A 21,208-nucleotide genomic window follows, 5' to 3' on the forward strand; every position below is an offset into this window, starting at 1 on the left:
CACGTGCACACTCCTGAGCTCTTATGAGCCTACTTTGTTTTACTCTTCAATAAAAGATACCATGAGTACAAAGCAAATTTTATAACAAAAGAAAAGTGGAAAGTTGTTTAAAATTGCATGCTCTATCTAAATCATGAAAGTTTAATTTGGACTTTACTGTCCCTTTTAAACATTTTATATTATGTTGGTAAAGTGTTTCATGTCTTTTTTTAAGATTTTTTTTCATAGTGCTAACTCTGCTGTTTGACTATTTTGTTTTGTCCTGTGCATACATTTTCCCCATTGTATGTGGTGGGTATATTGTGCACAATCTAAAAGACTCATTTTGATAGCGATAATGTTCTCTAGGCTTTTAAATTATGATCCCACTCTACTCTCAAACTTCTACTAAATCGTTACCTTTAAATTCAAAAGTAATAATAGAATGTTGTATATCATTACAGCTTTTTATTATTAAACAAATGCTGGCTTGTTACAATGTGTTGAACCTTAAGTTAGACACATAGTCAACGGGTCATTAAAGGGACAGTGAAGTCTAAATTAAAGGGACACTGAACCCAAATTTTTTTCTATCGTGATTCAGATGGAGCATGCAACTTTCTAATTTACTCCTATTATCAAATTCTTTTTATTCTCTTGGTATCTTTATTTGAAATGCAAGAATGTAAGTTTAGATGCCGGCCCATTTTTGGTGAACATACTGTGTTGTTCTTGCTGATTGGTGAGTAAGTTCACCTACCAATAAACAAGTGCTTTCCGTGGTTCTGAACCAAAAAATAGCTTATTTTTCAAATAAAGAAAGCAAAAGAACGAAGAAATGATAATAGGAGTAAATTAGAAAGTTGTTTAAAATTGCATGCTCTATCTGAATCACAAAAGAGAAACATTGGGTTCAGTGTCCCTTTAAACTTTCATGATTCAGATAGGGCATGCAATTTTTAAACAACTTTCCAATTTACTTTTATCATCAAATTTGCATTGTTCTCTTGGTAATTCTTAAATGAATGCTAAACCTAGATCGGTCTATTTGCAAATTTTTAAACCCTCGAAGGCAGCCTTTTATCTGAATGTAATTTGACACTTTTTTAAAGCTAGATAGTGTTAGTTTATATGTGTAATATAGATTACATTGTGCTCACGCCCGTGGAGTTATTTAAGAGTCGGCACTGATTGGCTAAAATGCAAGTCTGTCAAAAGATTTGAGATAAGGAGGCAGTCTGCAGAAGCTTAGATACAAGGAAATCACAAAGGTAAAAAGTATATTAACATAAGTAATGGTTATGTAGGAGAGTTGCAGTGATAGCTAGATTTAACCTGGTGGCAGGGAATAACCTCAATACTATGCTTATAAAATGCATATAATGTGCACCAGGGTCATTCCTGAGCAGCATCTGGTCTGTCATTGGTGGATTCGTTACTCCTGATTGGCTCACCAGTTGTGACCTGCTAAGTAAAATGTATTTCTTATTGAAACTTTTTTAACCCTTTTTCACGGGTTAAACACATATATTTAGAAAAATTTTTTTGTTTAGTTGTAAAACTTTTATAAGAGCAATTTATTATAACACTACTGTGTATTGTTTAAATTACTGTGACCCACCTGCAAGCCCAGAAATAAAGTATTTTGTCTTGCATACCACAATATGCACTCTCTGCCAATGAATATTCTTTATCTCTCCCTTGTTTGTAATACTATGAGAGTAGAGCCTATAAGAGAGAGGAATAAAGATGAAGTGTGAGAAATGATTGAGAGAAGGAAAATGGTGGATTTGGAGCTGCATTAGCAGACGGGACTCGTCAATACTGAGACAACTTTTTGTTGGTTCTCTTTCTCTAACCTATTTCGGGCAACAAGAAGTGAGTTTGGCTGGGAAGCCTGACCGTTCTCTCTGGGCTAGTACATCTCCCCTCAATACAGAGAAACCCACTATACACTTTAAAGAGTCAGGGAATAATATTGTATTCACTGCTAAATAGAACAAACAAGTCAGAGCTATGACTTTAGGAGCCATGGCTCTAAGGAGTTCTCAAACCCTGTAATAGTGCATATAGAAAACTTGTACAGAGGGGGCCTCTGTCAAACCTCACATAAGGTTTGTAGAGGAAGCCAACAGATTCCAGAGCTACAGGATGAGGTCACTGGATATTTAAGATCTATAGTAAATAGTGGCTGAGAAATGTTTTGTGATTCATGGTCCATCTGCAGAGTAAACTGGAGCAGAACTCACTGATAAACAAACATAGTTTTTCTTCATCACCAATGATGCTTCTGGACATAATTAACCTTAGTGGTGCTTTTTATAATGCTGAGTAATAAGAGCCATACGTCTATAGTCATTCGTAGCAAGATAGTAGTTTGTTTAGCCTGACAAAAATCTACAGTCTTTTGATGTTTTCCCACTATTTAAAGGGACACTGAACCCAATTTTTTTTCCTTTCGTGATTCAGATAGAGCATGCAATTTTAAGCAACTTTCTAATTTACTCATATTATCACATTTTCTTCATTCTCTTGGTATGTTTATTTGAAAAGCAAGAATGTAAGTTTAGATGCCGGCCCATTTTTGGTGAACAACCTGGATTGTCCTTGCTGATTGGACAGCACCAGTAAACAAGTGCTGGTTCCTTAGCTTAGCCTTAGATGCATTCTTTTTCAAATAAAGATAGCAAAGGAACAAAGAAACATTGATAATAGAAGTAAATTAGAAAGTTGCTTAAAATTGCATGCTCTATCTGAATCATAAAATAAAAAAATGTGGGTTCTGTTAACCTTTAAAAAAAAAAAAAGTTCTTGTGTGTCATTTGTTCCCTCACATTATCACTATAGCTACTGCATTACTTCCATGTACCCTTATAGGGACATAAAACCCACATTTTTCTTTCATGATTCAGAGAGAACAATTTTAAACAACATTCTAATTTACTTATATTATCAAATTTTCTTGGTATCTTTTGTTGACGTATGCTCAGTAGGATGCACCTGTCTGGAGCACTATATAGCAGTAGTTTTGCAAGAGTGTTATCCGTTTGCAAGAGCACTAGATGGCAGCACTATTTCCTGCCATATAGTGCTCTATGCACCTACTTAGGTATCTCTTCAAAAATGAATATCATGGGGACAAAGCAAATTCGACAATAGAAGTAAATTGTAAACTTTTTTATTTTATTTTTTTATATGCTCTCTGAATCACAAAATATTTTTTTGGGTTTTTATGTCCCTTTACGATATTTTGCCAAATCACTGGGTTACCAGATACTTGTTGGTTAGCTAATAGCCCAGGCCATATTCAACCCTCATACATTCCTTCATTATGCAAAAATCCCCCTTTAAAGAACACATTATTTAACCATGCAAAATTCCCACTATCTCTCCCACACTCACTGATGGTTTTAAATAAATTCTCTCTCACGTTTGCAAGATCAATGACTCAATACATTTTTATTTTTTTTCTTATAGTTTGCTAAAGCTTTGCCCTTGTCCCAGCCTCCTGCATTATTTGTTTGGTGTATCTTTTTCACGCCATATTTGAGTTTGTATAGTAATTTTGGGCATTGATAGCAGTCGGCTCAGTGACCCCTGCCGTGGAATGTATTGAGAGAAGAACAGCTGGAATTCTTTAAGCTTGGACTATGAGTGATGTAGGAATGTGGCTTAATATCAGCTGATACACCATTCCATTGAAATATATGATCCTCTTTAAAAATTGCTGCCTCGGAAACTGACTGTAAGGATTTATAGGTAATAAACGCATCGGACAAGAACTGCTGGATATCTCCTCATTCCTACTGTCATATGCACTATATTTACCTAATTAATTATGCTGATAACTGCTAAAGTGTAATTCTCTGTTAACTACTGTCAGACAATTTCTCAATCCTAGTTAATAAATGATTTAAAAAAATAATAATCTATGTGATGGTTAGAAATGGAAAAAGTAGCAAGTCTGCCCAGTTGTGTAGGAAAATCCCTGTTTCTTTTTTGTCCGCTGCATTTTTTTTTAAACTGGTCAGAGAAGTGGAATTTTCCAACCTGTGATAGTAAATGTATAAATGTGTGTATAGATTTTAAAAACATACTTCTGTTTAATCATTTTAAATGCTTTTAGACTATTGATAGATTCTGGCAGCCACACTGGAAATGTATAAACCCTTTTCAAGCAAGCAATTTTATTGTGTATTTGTGGACATGAATGTGATCACAACATTATATATATATATATATATATATATATATATATATATATATATATATATATATATATATATATATATATATATATATATATATATATATATATATATATATATATATATTTTTTCGGCCGCAAAAACGTTTCAGCCGAAAGTGGCATTTTTGGCTATTTCGGTTATTTTGCCTGTTATTTTCGGTAAAATTGTGTAGCATGTTTCAAATTTGATGCTAGCCTAGAGCTGCTGTTTAAGTTCATTACTTGACTTACTGTTTTGCATATGAGTTTTCTATGACTATACTTTATTTGAATAATTGGTAAAAAAAAAGTTAAATCTGATTCTGTTACATAGAACTAAATAAAGAATAATACAGTATATTGATATTTAATATTGTTTTAAGTAGGGATGCACCGAAATTTTGGTCGCAGAAACATTTTGGCCAAAAATGGCATTATCATTTTTTGCCTATTTTTTTTTCTTGGTAAAATTATTGCGTAGCATATTATTGTTTTAAGATATTTTTGTCCAATTTTAGTGTGTTATTTTCAATAAAAGTGTGGGCTTTTTTTTTTATCGGCTTGAAGATTTTCAATTTAGATTCATTATTAAAATAGTCTAATTTTGCACAAATAAAAAAATTAAAAAAGACGTTTTCGGCCAAGTGCATCCTGGTTTTTCGGGTTTGGTTTTGGTTTCCATTTCGGTGCTACAATGGTACGGCAATGGGGGCGAAATTTGCCCCAGCCTATGCCAACATTTATATGGGTTGGCTCGAACTGAACCGCATCTTTGCAGATAGTTTCCCTTTCTCTAATAATGTTATTCTATACAGGCGCTTTATTGACGATATTATCGTCATTTGGGACACACAGGACAATAATACGGTTGACTCTTTTTGTCAACTTCATGAATGACAACCAATACAATTTGTCCTTCACCGCCCAGACTCGCCCTAACAAAATTAACTTCCTTGACTTGCTAATTGAAGCTAGGCAAGATAAAATTCTTACTTCCACTTATCGCAAACCTCTAGCACGCAATACCATACTGCGAGCAGATTCATGCCACATTTCCCACCTCAAAAGAGAGATTCCGAAAGCGCAGTACTTACGTCTACGCAGGAATTGCTCAGATGTTACAAAATTTAACCTTCAAGCTCAGGAATTGACCACTAGACTAGTGCAAAGAGGTTACCATAGACCTACCCTTAAAAAATTAGAGCTGCAGGTTGCCCAAATTGATAGACAGGAACTATTTACATCTAGGAAGAAGAATACAGCTCTATTTAATAAAGGTAGCACAGACCCTCAAAATCAGAATACCCTGTTTATAACACAGTTTAGCAGGCAATACCAGCAGATCTGCAATATAGTTAAGAACAATTTGACCATATTGAAGGGGGATGATGCTTTAGTACAAGTATTAACATAGGGAGTCAAATGTTTAGCCAGAAAAGCCCCTACTTTGGGAGACCTAACTAGGAGAAATTTAGCTGCTAAACCTACATCTAATGCAGCAATAGTCAATTGGCTTAGTCCCAAAGCAGGATGCTTTAAATGTGGTCATGTTCCTTGCAAGGCTTGTACCTGCATTACTGTTACTGATACTTTTTACTTCTAGTGTAACGAAGCAAACATTCCACATTAGGGATAGAATTGACTGTACCTCCCAATTTGTTATTTACTTAGTCAACTGTCTTTATTGTTCCCAGCAATATGTTGGGATCACAACCCGCCCTTTAAAAGACAGAATACGTGAGCATTTACGGTCTCTTGATGATAAAGAGCCTAAAACACCCGTAGCAAAACACTTTAGACAACATGGTCCAGGCTCTAGATATTTTGCTTGTACAGGGATTGATATAATCAAAATGCATCCTAGAGGGGGTGATAGAGAAAAGAATCTTCGAAAGAGAGAAATTTTTTGGATTATTAAATTACACACTAGGGCTCCTGAAGGTATCAATAAGAGAATGGATGTAGACCTATTTATTAAATAATATTGTTTATACTATATAACAATTGGTCTTAACATCTACTCTCCTATTTGTTATTCTAGTTCCAGATAAAAAGTGAAAAAGTAGTAATGTGTATATATATATTATTTCTCATTTGTTTTTGTTTTATTTCCCTTCTTAAAGTTGTTTATGAATAATTTTCTTTATCGTATATTTTTTTATTTATGTTTATAATTACTGTATTTTGAGATGTTAATATGTTTTACTTTTCAAAATATTTTCTGACCTAGGAGTTTTTTCTCCTTTGCCCAACATGTACGATAAAATTACATAATATACAGCCCTATATACATACCCTTGGATTAACTTTATTTGCTCTCTCTACTTTGAGAAAACCCTATCAGGGAGCTGTAGCCATATGATTACAATCTGATTGGCTAGGGGTCCGTATATAGGGAATAGTGTTACCTGTAATCTTCAGCCTCTGATGAAGTGCATGCGCGAAACGCGTCAGATGATCCTTGTGTTACCTACCTCGTACTTGGCAACTTCTGCTGAATAAACTTGTTTTCAAGCCTTGAGTCTCCAGTTCCCGACTTCTCCTTTTGGAATTGTGTCCTTTTTTAAAACTACTGCTGCAACTTGAATTCTACACGTCTTTCCCAGCTTTTTTGTTTGTTTGTTTCACGCTACTCTGTATACTGACCGCCATTGCACTAAGAGCCTGATTCTCTATCAGTGCTTGACAAATCTGTTTAAAAAATTAGGAGCCAGTAAGAATATTTAGGAGCCAGGCATATTTTTAGGAGCCAGACAGTGGGATTTGTATATAGATATATGGAGAATAACCCAAAAAGTTAGGAGCCAGGGGTAAAATTCTAGGAGCCAGTGGCTCCCAGGCTCCTGGGTTTGTCGAGCCCTGCTCTAAATGTCTCTTGTCTCACGAGATTACTTAAAGGGACAGTATACTATATTACTATATACTATTTTGAAGCCACAACCTAATAAAATGGGTTGAGCTTGTAGGTATAATCAGATCTCATTACTATATCACATGGATTACATATACCTGCTTCTTTATCTTATATCTGTCCATAAACCAATCACCAATACTTGGAGAGAACAATGGAAAATTAACATTGTATTACCTTATCTCTTCTATACCCCACTGGGAGTGTAATTTCTTCTACTGGCTGTGGTAACACAGCTTGGCCTTGAGACCAAAAACTTTCAGGATGGGTGGGGATACAACAGGCTAAATATATTTCAAATGCCAATATAAGAGTAATGGAAATACTTGTAAACAATTTAATATACTACAGCAGGTAAAATGGATCATTGGGAACAAATTAAAGTGTAGAACATTTTTGAGTAAACTGTCCCTTTAAGTCTTGTTGGTACTGCAAGGTTGTCTTAAATAATTATAGAAAGGCAAATCTTAGCTTGAGAGCAGTTTATCTGTATGTGCAGAGTTCTGCATGTGAAGGAGACACGTTACAATATAAGCAAGTTAATTGAAAATACTGGGTAAGAAGGCAAGGCGAGGGTTGGGAGCAAGAGACCAAAGCAGGGATGGGTTTTATGATAAAGCAGCACTTAAACAGTTATATACCTGCCCCCCCCCCTTGCTTCTGTTGCTGGCCTCTTTCATGCTTGCACTGTTAAAGGGATATGAAACCCACATTTATTTATTTTTTATGATTCAGATAGAGCATGCAATGTTAAGCAACTTTCTAATTTACTCCTATTATCAATTTTTCTTTTTCTCTTGGTATCTTTATTTGAAAAAGCAGGAATTTAAGCTTAGGAGCTGGCCATTTTTGGTTCAGTACACTGGGCAGCGCTTGCTGATTGGTGTCTACATAGTTTAATATATTTAAAGGGAAAGTAAACTCAGGCATGCAGCTGATAAGTGTTCATTATATTGAAGCTCATGCGGGAACACCTTTTCAAATGGGTTGGGATCTTTCCCATTTTCCCTCACTGGAGGTTGATTTCTGCCACTGTCTCTTGTTTTCATAGCTTTTCTTAACCGATGCTCGTGTTGAAATTTTCAGTATAGGCGGTGGTTTTAACAGGCAAAATCATCTATTTCAAATGACAAAATTAAATGTTAAAGGAATTATTTGTAATCAGCAGGTAAAATGGAATATTGGGAACACAGTAAATAGGGAAACATTTAACAGTATAATTTTTCTTAAATAATTTACTTATGTTGTTGCTAATATTGATGGCCCCCAGGTCACCCACCATTTTCCTTAACCATTTTGCCTCATGGCTACCTTACTTACACTCCTGTGATTCACTTACTCTCATTCTAGGGGACTTCAATATTCCCATTGATAACCCTATCACTTCTGGTGTCTCAAAACTCCTGGAGCTCACTTCTTCTTTTGGCCTCTTACAGTGAACTAATTCCCCCACTCACAAAGATGGACGTTCAGTTGACCTAATCTTCAGCCACCATTGTTCTGTCTCTGTTTACTAACTACCCATTTATACTTTCCGACCACCATCTTTTGAAATGCAGCATCACTACACTGACTGCACACCCACCAGCTAACCCTTCAAATAGACCCCATCGAAATTTTACACACCATAAACCCGGGAACTACTCTCTCATACTTTAAATCCCCTTCTTCCTGAAATCTCCTCCCTGGAATCTATCTCTCTTTATAATTCAATTTTGACCCCTGCCCTTGACAACATACCCCTCCTTCCATAGTAAGCACCCTCAACCATGGCAAACACTTGTGACATGCTAATTGCAAAATGATCCTTTGTCGATTTCCTGCATTACAAATTTATGCTGCACTCTGTCATCTGCTCTCAAACTTTCCAAGCAAAACTACTTTGCAACTGGTATTTCTTCCCTTCACCAATCTCCCCTTTCTCCAAATCTCACTTACTGTGGACAACTGTCATCACCTCTACCCCTCAGGCCCGCTGCCTTGGGTTTACACTTAACTTTTTCTCCCTTCATTAAGTCCTTACATAACCCCTACCACTTCTACCTTAAAATATCTCTAAAAATTGTCACTTCCTCAAGTTTGTATGATTAAAAGTGTTTATTTAAACACAATAAAAACACAGCAACGCGTTTCTCAGTATCAAATACTGTTTCCTTATACAAACTTGCTACATTGCCTCTTTTGGATATCCCTGTCTGGAGCAACCCTCTAATTTGCTGGAGGTGTAATAGTGCTTTTCCTAACACCCAAGTATAGAGCTTATTTGGTGATTACCATTTTGGTTCCTGGGAGTTCAAGCCTGAGAGGAGAGTTTTACCGGACAACTCTGAGGTTCCGGTCTTTCCAGCCAGCACCACATCTTGGTGCTTTCCAACACGTGAGTGTATCAGAGCTACAATATTACATTTGATATATCACACAGAATTATGCTATGTGGCGCCTTCTCTGCTTCTTTATAGATTAAACTCGTTGTGGATGGCCTTATACTTTGAGGAGAGCTGCCTTACACCCCTCTAACTATTGGGGACTTTATTGGACTCTAATTTGTTCATTAGGACAATATTGTTTGCACAGGTCTAACACCTGGATTTCCTATATGCATGTATGTATATACATTGGTGATATTCCATCCTGAGACTACATTATACTAAGAATTGTGATTATCTTTTTCTTTGTATATTTTGTTACATTGCATATCTTGATAGCGCCCCTATTCTATATTCCTTCTCTGGGTATATATATATATATATATTATTCAAAAATATCTCTTTACAAGCACATACTGCTGAAATAAACATCAAGAAAGCCGATAATCTTATTTAGATAAAGCACAATCCAACAGTTCCTTTAATTGAGCAAAGTTAGCCACTTGTACAAAAATGAAAGTCAAAAGATAACTTTTCTTCTATATTTTTTTTTAAAAAAAACTTTTTTTTAAAAACTGTGCCAGACCGTGCCAGTGTCATGTGACATGCCAAGCTATTGCCATGTGCTGTTTTAGTTGTGCACTGTGCAGCACTGAATGCAAAGCCCTAACTCGGCATCCAGCCATTCCCACTGTATCAGAAAAGGTTCCTACTGGGTGGGGTTACCACTGTTACCAGGTAACTGCTCTGGTTGTGGGGATTGTTTCTGGGTGGGGCTGACTGTGCGCGCATGCAGCAGAAAGCTGGAGTGGCAGGCACGTGAGGATTTGAGCATCTGTGCAGCTGCATACACTGCTCTCTTCAGTCTTGAGGCTGTGTGACTCATCTCACACTGTATCCATACAGCCTTGGACAGACAGCATCCAGTCTGCTGGTCCCCTTAGCCCTGCTCTTTCTGCTGTGGTTCTAAGATCAACTAACTGAAGTTTGTTAGGGGAACAGTGCTTTGTAGAAAGGTGTCAGTGGGAAGAATAAGTGAGTGCACACATGCCCCTCCCCGTGCAGCATTGTCTAGTGCAGGGTGAGAGGGAACTTGTTCCTAGCAAAGAAGTGACGTGCTGCTGTGGCTGATGGTATAGTGTCATGCTGATACTTCAAACATTAATGTAAGGTTTATTTTTATAGTTTTTGTTTTCTCTCTGTCTCAGATTTTACAGCTTCCCATAGTAGTTCTGCTGTTCTAGTCAGTAAACTTATATTTGTCTGCACCTCCTCAGTCTTTACCTTGCTTTGCTCCTGTTGGCTGCCCTAAATCTCTTTAACCAGCTAACCTCACACCAGAATCACATTCAAAAGAATATTAAATGAATCCACAGTGGAGGAATTTATATACTGTATTTACTTATTATTACTGCTTAGGTCCAGTTTCATATATTGCAATTTATTTCATTTTCAAGTGATTAGCCCAGCAGTGGATGATCCACCGCTGGGCTAATAATGAAAAAATAAATAAAAAAAAATTGATTTAGTTGTTTTTTGGGATGTTGGGGTGGAGAGCGAAATTGCATGGGGTAGGGGGGGGGCCAAGAATTTTTTTGCCCAGGGTCCAGTCAATATTAAAGACGGCCCTGATTGCACACCAGTATCAAACATCGGTCAAGACAGTAAGCGGGAACATTTCAATAAAGTAACAGTTGACTTTGTCTGTCAGTTTCTTCAAAAAGTAAAAACAAAAAAAACAACTTTGAAACGGTGTACAATGCACAAAAGTTTCAATTACCTGCAGACTTCTTCACTGGTAGTGTAACGAGGGCTGCCCCCTTTTAACTGAGACATCTATCCCTTTGTGATCACGCTTTAAACATACAGTTTATGGCTGAGGTCACCACTTTTCCCCCCTGGACTTACTGCCCTACAGGTGCATAGAACTTTCTATATCTATTTATTTGCGTTGACGATGCATAAATCAACCCAGAGTCACAGCCTTTTAATAATGAGATTATTGCTTTAAACCAATATGCAAGTACTCTCCCTTGCTCTAGAATGTGTCAGCACCTTGCTTGGGGAGTAGAAAGGGATAGAAAGAGAATGCTGAGCCTGTCTGTCATAGGGGAGACTCCTGGTTTTGCCAATGCATGCCACATAGAGCTTCAGGGCACTTTGTCATCTCTGTTTGTCAAGTTCTGCACAAGACTGTTTTGTCCATTTAGAATTTATTCTTTTAAAATATGTTTGTAACAGTCGCTGAAACATTAGTTCTGAGAGGTAATTGCTTAAGGCTTTTTTTTCTTTGTACTTTTGCGAATGAATGTGACCAGGAAAATCCTGATTAACTTCCCCAGAATAAGTATTGCAGTTCCAGTCTGCATTCTTATAGGAGTCGGGGTATGTTCATAGCAGCTGGCCTTGGCTCCAAGGTACTGTTTGCTACAGGAAGGGGTTTCCTTGTTAGTGTACTTATGAATCTTTTATATTCTGGGTTATATTAGACAGGAAATTCTCCTCGTCCCCCCCTCCTTTTTTCGGAAGCTTAAGCCTTTCATTTACTTAATGCACTGTACAAGTTGTTTATCAGCCTTGGAAACCTTGACATTTTTAATCTCTGTAATCTTTGGTAATGTCCTAACAAAGGAACTTCAAAAAAGTTGATTGCTAGAAAACAGTTCCTTTCTGAAAAGTCAGAGCAAGATTTGATAAACACAACTTGTAACACATATTTCCAGTGCCTATATAGTGCTAAATAATATTATTATATTATAATATATATAGCATGAGTGTGTGTAAGATTGAGTCACTTTTTTTTTATTTAGACCATTGAATGCCTACCGAATATTACAGCACTCAGTAAAGATATATTTTAATTGAGAGTGTAGGTCAATTGTTCATTGTGTATATATGAGTTTCCCTGAAGTATCTGTTTTAATTTTACCCAAAATACAGTTTAGCTTGAAATACCAGGCAATTATTCTTTTGAACAAAATAAATGGTTAAGGAACCGTAAAAAGCCTTATAAGTACAACATTTTTTTGCAGTCTTCCAATAGATTAAAGGGATATGAAACCCAAATTTCTTTCTTTCATGATTCAGATAGAGCATGCCATTTTAAGCAACTTTCTAATTTAGGAGCCAGCCCATTTTTAGTTCAGCACCCTGGGTAGTGCTTGCTGATTGGTGGCTACATTTAGCCATCAATCGGCAAGTGCTACCCAGTTGCTGAACCAAAACTGGGCCGGCTTCTAAGCTTTACATTCCTGCTTTTCAAATAAAGATACCAAGAGAACAAACAAAAATTGATAATAGGAGTAAATTAGAAAGTTGCTTAAAATGACATGCTCTATCTGAATCGCGAAAGAACAAAATTTGGGTTTCATATCCCTTTAAGGGCCATGAAATACAGTAGAATTGCTCAATCAACAAGGGCATTATAAAAAAGACGATGCAATAGCAAATACTTTGAGCTTTAAATAAGCTGTAGGTTTTTCTGATTAATCTAAAAATGTACCTAAAAGGATATAAAACTGAAAATTAAAAAAAAATAAAAAATTGAGGGGGGTTTCATGTCTTTCTAAATTTACTGGCCCCTTGTATCAAGTGACCGCCATCAGCCAATGGTAGACTCATATGTTTACACTGAAATCCAAATGGAAACTATGTGCTCTATCTCAGTTATGGATGCTTAAATGTAACTTAAGATATGTTAAAGGATTACTAAAGTTATTCAAATAGATTGTTTGCTTGCTGCAGTTGTTTTTCAATGGTCAAACTCAAATGTTTTGCTACAGCAGGAAAGATAACAGACCATGTGATATTTCAGTTGTCAGTACTGGAAAATCTTAATTTTCTGATTTTTAAAATGATTTTAAAAAGGAGGAATTAAACAATGAAAGTATATTGCAAAGCTGTTTTATTATACATAATTAAAGGCACATAAAATCCACATTTTTTTGTTTCATGATTCAGATAGAGCAACCTATTTTAAATAACTTTCCAATAAACTTCAATTATCACATTTTTGTTGTTGTTCTTATCCTTTGTTGAAAAGCATGGTTGTAAGCTCAGGAGTGTGCATGTGTCTGCTGCACTATATGGCAGCAGTCTTTCAACAATGTTATACATTAGGAAGAGCACTAGATGGCAGCACTATTTTCTGTCATGTGCTTCATGTATGTGCACGCTACCTACCTAGGTAACTAGGTATCTCTTCAACAAAGAATAACACGAAAACAAAGCAAAGTTGATCATTGATGTAAATTGAAAACTTTCATCCTAAAGGGATAGGCAAAACTGAGACGTGCATGGGCTCATTTCAGTGTTAAATAGAAGCATTATCGCAATCTACTTCCATTATTAAAAAATGCTTCTAGTACAAGTTATTACGTTAGCAGCATGCACATGCGGTGAGTGCCCTGTGCACCGTCATTCAAACAGCACACCTTCTTATAGAGTCAGCAGAATCATGAAATGCATTTGTGTGAGGTTTATGTCCTTTTAAACCACTTTCCAATGAACTTCTATTATCAAATTTTCTCCATTCTCTTGGCATGCAGCAATGCACAACTGAGGGCTAGCTGAACTCATCGGGTGAGCCAATGACAAGTGGCATATATGTGCAGTCACCAATCGGCATCAGTAGTGCATTGCTCTATTTCACGGGTTTTCAAACCTGTCCTCAGGCTTCCACAACAGGCCAGGTTTTCAGAATTACCTTGGAGGAGAGCAGGTAAAATGATCATATTTACTTATCAGCTGATTATTATTTACTTAGCTGATTATTTCACTTGTGCTCTAGGTCAGATATCCTCAAAATCTGACCTGCTAGAGAGGCCTGAGGATTGGTTTGAAAACCAGTGCTCTATCTTAATCATGAGAAATGTTAGGTTTTAGATCCCTTTAAGTCTTCACTAACTCAATACTCTCTGCATATGCTGCTGACACCGTAATAACTCCTTTACTAGAAGTATATTGCAATAATAATTTACTGATTAAAATGAAATGCACCTATTCATATTATATTAAAGAAGCCTGAACACAGAACATACTGATCTCTGTGCAAACAAAAACTGATGTTTATGCGCTGTACATGTTATAGTTCATATATAGGCACTCTATGTAGTTTTAGTACTATGTTTTCAGGTTAAAAAATAAAATAAAATCTTTCCGACAAATCGTGAAGTCACATTCCTTAGGCCACTTTGTTACGTACCTGTATGTTCTCTGTTTTGGATTCACAGGCAAGTGACCCTTATTGATGTCTCCCAAAGATAAATGGGCATTAGCTACAATCACTAACTGAAACAATTCAGAATATACAAAATGTCCAAGAGTTCCCCCAAAAATAGCTGAATTTGCTTTGGACGTTCAGTGCACTTCTTTTACATCGTGTCATAGATTGTAACGTTAGTTATTTGTGATGTGTGCGCCTTGCAGAAGTAGCACTGTATTCTGAACCCTGTGTCATTTATGTCCTTTTACTCCAGATATTATTCTGGGATGAATCTTTCTTTTATGGCAGATTCTCTTTAGTGGAAAATCCATTCAGTGTTTTTCATTAAATGTTATAGAAGTGCAATTGCTCCTCTTATCAGAGGCGTTCTTATCTATATATGAATGTCATTTTATATGTTTTTTTTATTTCCCTGGCATTGCATAATTAGTGGGTTAAAGTTCCATTAAAGGAACTGTAATGTCAAAATTAAACTTTCATTATTAAGACAGAACTTTCCAATGTACTTCTAGTATGTTGACATCATAGCTAGGTAGGTTCAGGAGCAGCTATCCACTTCTGTGAACTATCTGCTGATTTAAATAAATTTGGTAAAATAAGTAAGCTGGAAATTTGTTTAACAAACGAAAGAAATTGAGCAGCACCAGCCTGTCAATCCAAACTTTGAATGAATCCAAAGTTGTTTAATCAGTCCAATACACAAACACCTATTTGAGGTGTAAAGGGCCCATAAATATAAATAAATCTAGGTAGAGATAAATGTAAATATAACCAGCACTGGGATGTAAACACTTAATGGCTCTCTTACTCCCTTTCTTCCTTTGGCTTGCAGATAAACGGGGTAGCTACATAAAGTAACATAATACAGTCACATACAAAGCTGCAGTAGAATAAATCTATTTTTCTCACCTACACGCTCTGGAAAGTTGGTCCGTGCTGGTCCTAAGGGCTAACAGGCTTTTTGTCTTCTGAGCTATTATGCTCCGGCTGTATCCCAAAAGATAGCCTTGCGCCCCTCTTTCAGCACGCCATCCGAGAAGTCCGCGTGTGTGACGACCTGCTGCGATGCTTTGCCCCTGTGACGACCCGTATGCAGCGTTCGTGTGTAGCGGGAGGGCGGAGCCGTAATGCAGTTCGCTCCGTGAGCTATCCCAGTGTGGTAAGAGGATTATGGGCCCCACAGCCACCAATGTAGTCCGTGCTCAGTGTAGAAATCCACAATTAGACGTAAAGCAAGGCCCAGAGCACCGGACTATAGTAAAACTCAAACTTTATTAGTTCCTTTAAAAGTTACATGGTATAGATCCCGGTTGCAACAATACCAGACAAGACAGGCTCCTGGTGTGGGTAGTCGCCTACCCCTGGCTGACGCGTTTCAGCTCTAGCTACGATTACGGCAAGAGCCAAAACGCGTCAGCCAGGGGTACGTGACTACCCACACCAGGAGCCTGTCTTGTCTGGTATTGTTGCAACCGGGATCTATACCATGTAACTTTTAAAGGAACTAATAAAGTTTGAGTTTTACTATAGTCCGGTGCTCTGGGCCTTGCTTTACGTCTAATTGTGGAAATTTGTTTAGTATTGCAATCTCTATCTGAATCATGAAAGACAATTTTTGGGTTTCATGTCCCTTTAAGGTGCTGTGAAAGTTTTGGCTTAAAACACACATAGGGCTCAATTTATCAAGCTATGGCGGACAGGGGCATACATATGCGCCCCTGTCCACTGCTTCTTGCCACTGGCGTACTGAATTCTGCTGGCGTAATTCAGCATTACACAAGAACACTATTATGCACTTTTGTGCAATTCCGCCCCCTGCCCGTGCACAGCCAATCACACGCGGGCAGGAGCTGTAAATCTCCCCGGTCGGACGAGACTGTGAAGATTGAAATTCACCACCTAAGAGGTAGAGAAAAATGCGTGAAGCAGCAAACTGATGACCGCTGCTTGATCAATACTGACTGCAGGTTCTCTTGTGAGAACCTGCAGTCGAAGGCAGGCAAGGCCTTTTGTAAATCGACCCCATAATGGCAGTTAGTAATGCAGATTGTTACTTCTTCAGATGTGTTACAATTACAACACATTTACATTGCATGTCTCTTTATTATGAGAAATATTTCACTCTAGAATATTGCCAATTTTGGTAATTTTATATGTTTGTGTATTTTTATTGATCCACAATACAACTGTGCTACAAATGTTTGCGTTAGATAGCAGAAATAGCCTTATATAGTACGGCCTGCTTCCTATAGATAAGCAGTAGTGCAGGCTTTGTGCAGATAAGGGAAAAACTTTGCTTTATTACAGGTTAATGTCCACTTTTTCCAAATCAATTTGTACATATAAAGGATAATAGAAACGTAGAATGAAATAAATGTTGTGCTGCTTATTTGCTGATAAAAATAGAGCAGCAAGTAAACAGCTGCTTACTGGGGACTTTAATACATTTTATTTTATATACAAATACATCTTATACTAGTTAGCTTATGGCCCTTTATAATTGTTTCAGCATACAGAGAGGCCTTATTTTTCCCCCCTTCTTCCAAAATCTCCAACCCCTAATTTTCTATAACTGTTGATAATTCCATCATTACTCCTACCCCGCATGCCCGATGTCTTGGGGTCACACTTGACTCAGACCTTTCCTTCACTCCTCACATTCAGTCCTTGGCTAAAGCCTGTCGCTTCCACCTTAAAAACATCTCTAAAATTAGACATTTCCTTACACAAGACACAACTAAGATTTTAATCCACACTCTCTCATCCTTTGCTGTCTCGACTACTGCAACTCCGTCCTCTCTGGTCTACCTAGCTGCCACATAGCTCCTTTACAATCCATTATGAATGCCTCTGCCAGGCTCATCTTCCTTACATGTCGCTCTTTATCTGCTGCACCTCTCTGCCAATCCCTTCACTGGCTTCCTCTTGCCTCCAGGATTAAACACAAAATCCTCACGCTGACATAAAAAGCCCTCAACTGCACTGCTCCCCACTATCCTCTCCAGATAGTCTCTCTCTCCCGCCCCCTTCACTCTGCTCACGATCTACTCCTCTCCTCTCTTGTTACTTCCTCACACTCCCGTTTACAGGATTTCTCCAGACTGGCTCCCATCTTGTGGAACTCCCTGCCTCGCTTCTCAAGACTCTCCCCTAGTTTTAACAGCTTCAAGTGCTCCCTAAAGACTCTACTATTCAGGGATGCATACAAACTACACTAACCTTTCCTAACTCCATCGCTTTCCCCTTGAACCCCTTAGAATCTAAGCATATGCTGTTTGTTGATCGCCATCATAAGAGCCGACTACAAAAGTGCAACTCTCGGCAGGGCCCTCTACCCATTTGATCCCTATAAATGTTATCCTGTATACCAACTATGTTTAACTCTGCGGAATCTGTTGGCGCTCTACAAATACCTGTTGATAATAATAATAACCGAGAAGCAGCCACATTACCACTCTCATCAGAAGTTGGAATGGTTGGATCACCCTGCACACATGGCTTCTGATCAGCTGGGGGTGGCCCAGGTTTAGTTTATTGCCTTTATTTTGCTTTATTAAATTTAAACACTTTGGGATTGCAGTATAAAATGTTTATTTAATCCCAGTAAAAAAACAACAACAAACCATGCAATATACTTTCATTATTTATTTGTTACACTTTTCATGATTTCAACTCTAAAAATGTTGGGCTTTTCAATTCTCTAAAAATATCTATAAATTAATTAGCACTGCCATGTTGTAACTTAGTTGTGCTAGATTTAAAGGGGCAGTAAACACCTTTGTTATTACAAGACATTTCTATCGTCTTGCTATGTTGCATAATATATCAGCCTTCACATTTTTAAAACCATGATACAACTTGTTTGCTGCAATTGTTTTTAATAGCCAAACTCCACCCTCTATTTTTCTTATTTGGAGGAGACAATCTGGGCTTGAGTCTGCAGGCAGCAAGGTGAGCCGCGGTCATTATGTTTGTATAAAGTGCACTGTTTTGTAGTTGTTATCTGCAGAAGGGAAAGCTATATAGCAGGGTTAGTTTTGAGCGGTGCTTATTTCTTCTTTGAGAAGGGAATCCTCCATTTTAGAGCTAAACTACACGAGAAAGGGAAAATAAATAATGAAAATTAGTTATGCATAGTAAAATTGCTATATAAACAGTTAATATTAAAAAAAAAAAAAAAAAAAAATTCTGTATGTTCTTTTATCCCCTGCTGAGGCCAGTTAGTAACACTTGGAGGTGATAAAGTAGCTAACTTAATTTTGCTTTATTCACACTCTAGATTTCGAGATGGCATCACCCATTATTTATAAAAACGAAAACTTTACACTTATCGCTTTAATATTAACCCCTTAAGGACCAGCGCTGTACAGGCGGTTGGTGTGCCTCTGAGTCCTGTGTCAGCGTGCCTGCGCTATTTCTGCGTGTCTCATGAGATTACATGAGGCTAGCGATTACAGTGACAGTTTGTCTATGTGATCCGGTGCCTCCATTTATGAGATTCTCACTGTGATCAGCGTGTATCTCATACTGCTCTTGTAAGTCTGCATGTGAGGATAGCCAGCACAGCAGCAGTACAGTAACTGGCAAAAATGATGGTTTCTGTGTATACAATAACTGACATCCAGTCACAGCGATTGTATATTTAAAATCGAACCTAGATACTAGCTTGCCACAGTAAAAAAGTATAACATTTATTTTAATAAAGTTTTATATGTATTTAAGTTCTACAGATATATATTTTTGCGTAGCGGTTTGAAATGGGTGACCACTTTTTATCTTACAGTCCAAGCACGGAAAATTTTGGAGTTAAACCAATAATTCCATCTCTGTAGTATTTGGCCAATATTAACTATACATTATTTGGGAACCTAGACCTATGAAGTATTCCTAAAATCGTGACAACATAAAGATTAGTTTTAGCTTTACTAGTTTTGTAGAAATGGTTCTAATAAAAACTGCAAAACGCTATTTTAAGCTTAATCTAAGATGTAGACTGTCCCTTTTAAGCATGAAAACTGGGAAAACCCTTGGTTCTTAAGGAGTAAAACAACTATAGAAATAAAAAAAAATACATCAACATACTATTCAGGATAATCTTTGCTTTGAATACATGATTATTTACTCTTTAATGCCCCTTTAATACACTTGTGCCTATTTACTAATTAATTTGTTGCCTGATGTAATAGCCGGAGACCTAAAAGGGAGGAGCTAAACGTTTCATGCTGTAAGCAATACAAATAAAAAAATACCATGCAAGTGATGCTTCAAGGAGTGGAAGGTTTTGGGAGTGGGCGGAAGTATGTGATCTAATGAAGTACAATAACAAAGGCCAGATAAGTGTGGCTGGGACTTATAAATACTGTGTGAGAAGCAGGCATTTCACCTTTCTGTTCCCTGTGCATTTTCAGCTTTGCAATTAGAGGTAGAATTAATAGAAAATCTTTATTCTTTTTAGGGGTACTATAAGCAACACGTAGTTGGACTGGTCCTGAAGTGTAAAACTGAAGATATGGCTCTGTCCTATCGAAAAGACTTGGACAAATATAGAGATATGGATGAGGATGAGCTGCTGGGGAACCTGTCTGAAGCTGATCTAAAGCAACTTGAAAATGTTTTGGAAGAGCTGGACCCAGATGTGAGTACAGGAACTGCATGAGTTTATCTCTGATAAGCTAAATGCAGCTGCATTTTACAAACCTTGACTATAGGGAGGGAGATCCTTGTGTGGTTGTATTTGGTCATACGCGCATATGCTGCTAGATATTAAAGTAATCACCTCTTATAAAAGCAGGTGCCTATTTTGCTTAGGTTGTCTGATGTAAACTATAATCCAGACTCATCTGTGTGTGTATGTGTAATATATATATATACGCATACACATATATATACACACACACACACATACTAACACACACAAAAGGCAGCGGCATTCAGCTATTTTTAGCACCAGATTTATTTGTGTGAACGTGCAACACATACATATCTTGATTTGCACAGATCTTTGTGTGTTGCACTTTCAAATAAACAAATCTAATACCGGCAATACTGCGGCCATATTCGGCATTCTCGAATGCCAAATACTCGTGCACCCTTCTCTTCTCAGCTTGGGTACTGCAGCATTCCTGAGTATCATTTTACCATGGTTGAGAATCGCTGCATTACATTCTGTCAGCCTTCATCTGTACAGATATAATAAATAATTTACTATTTAATGGATGAACTAAAAAAAAAACACATTGTAAATGTATCCAGCCCTGAAATGGTGAGCACAGGTAGCTCATTTTAATTATATATGTGTGTGTATGTATGTTTATATGTATGTATGTTTATATGTATGTATGTTTATATGTATGTATGTTTATATGTATGTATGTCTTACCATAGATTAAGCTGCAAATATCCTCCTGCACCCTTTCTCTATCATACATCAGTAACAGTAAAAAAGTTATTTTAAAATTAATATTGTTTCTGGCTGCCATGCTCCGCCCGCGATAACATCA

At 37.1% G+C, this 21,208-nt stretch overlaps 1 protein-coding gene across 2 annotated transcripts in view; it reads left to right on the forward strand.

Annotated features, from left to right (window-relative positions):
• LOC128663248 (tropomodulin-3) overlaps window positions 1–21,208 on the forward strand; it is a 109,024-nt gene that overhangs the window by 18,223 nt on the left and 69,593 nt on the right. The window contains exons 1-2 of one of the 2 annotated variants that reach the window (XM_053717476.1): window positions 19,996–20,071; window positions 20,164–20,343. In XM_053717476.1, coding sequence (XP_053573451.1) covers window positions 20,018–20,071; window positions 20,164–20,343 — 234 coding nt within the window. In that variant the 5' untranslated portion in view covers window positions 19,996–20,017. Of the gene's footprint in view, window positions 1–19,995; window positions 20,072–20,163; window positions 20,344–21,208 lie in introns of those variants that run through there. The other variant, XM_053717477.1, reaches the window with a different exon arrangement.

Source organism: Bombina bombina, chromosome 6, assembly GCF_027579735.1.
Source record: "Bombina bombina isolate aBomBom1 chromosome 6, aBomBom1.pri, whole genome shotgun sequence".
Classification (NCBI taxonomy): Eukaryota; Metazoa; Chordata; class Amphibia; order Anura; family Bombinatoridae; genus Bombina; species Bombina bombina.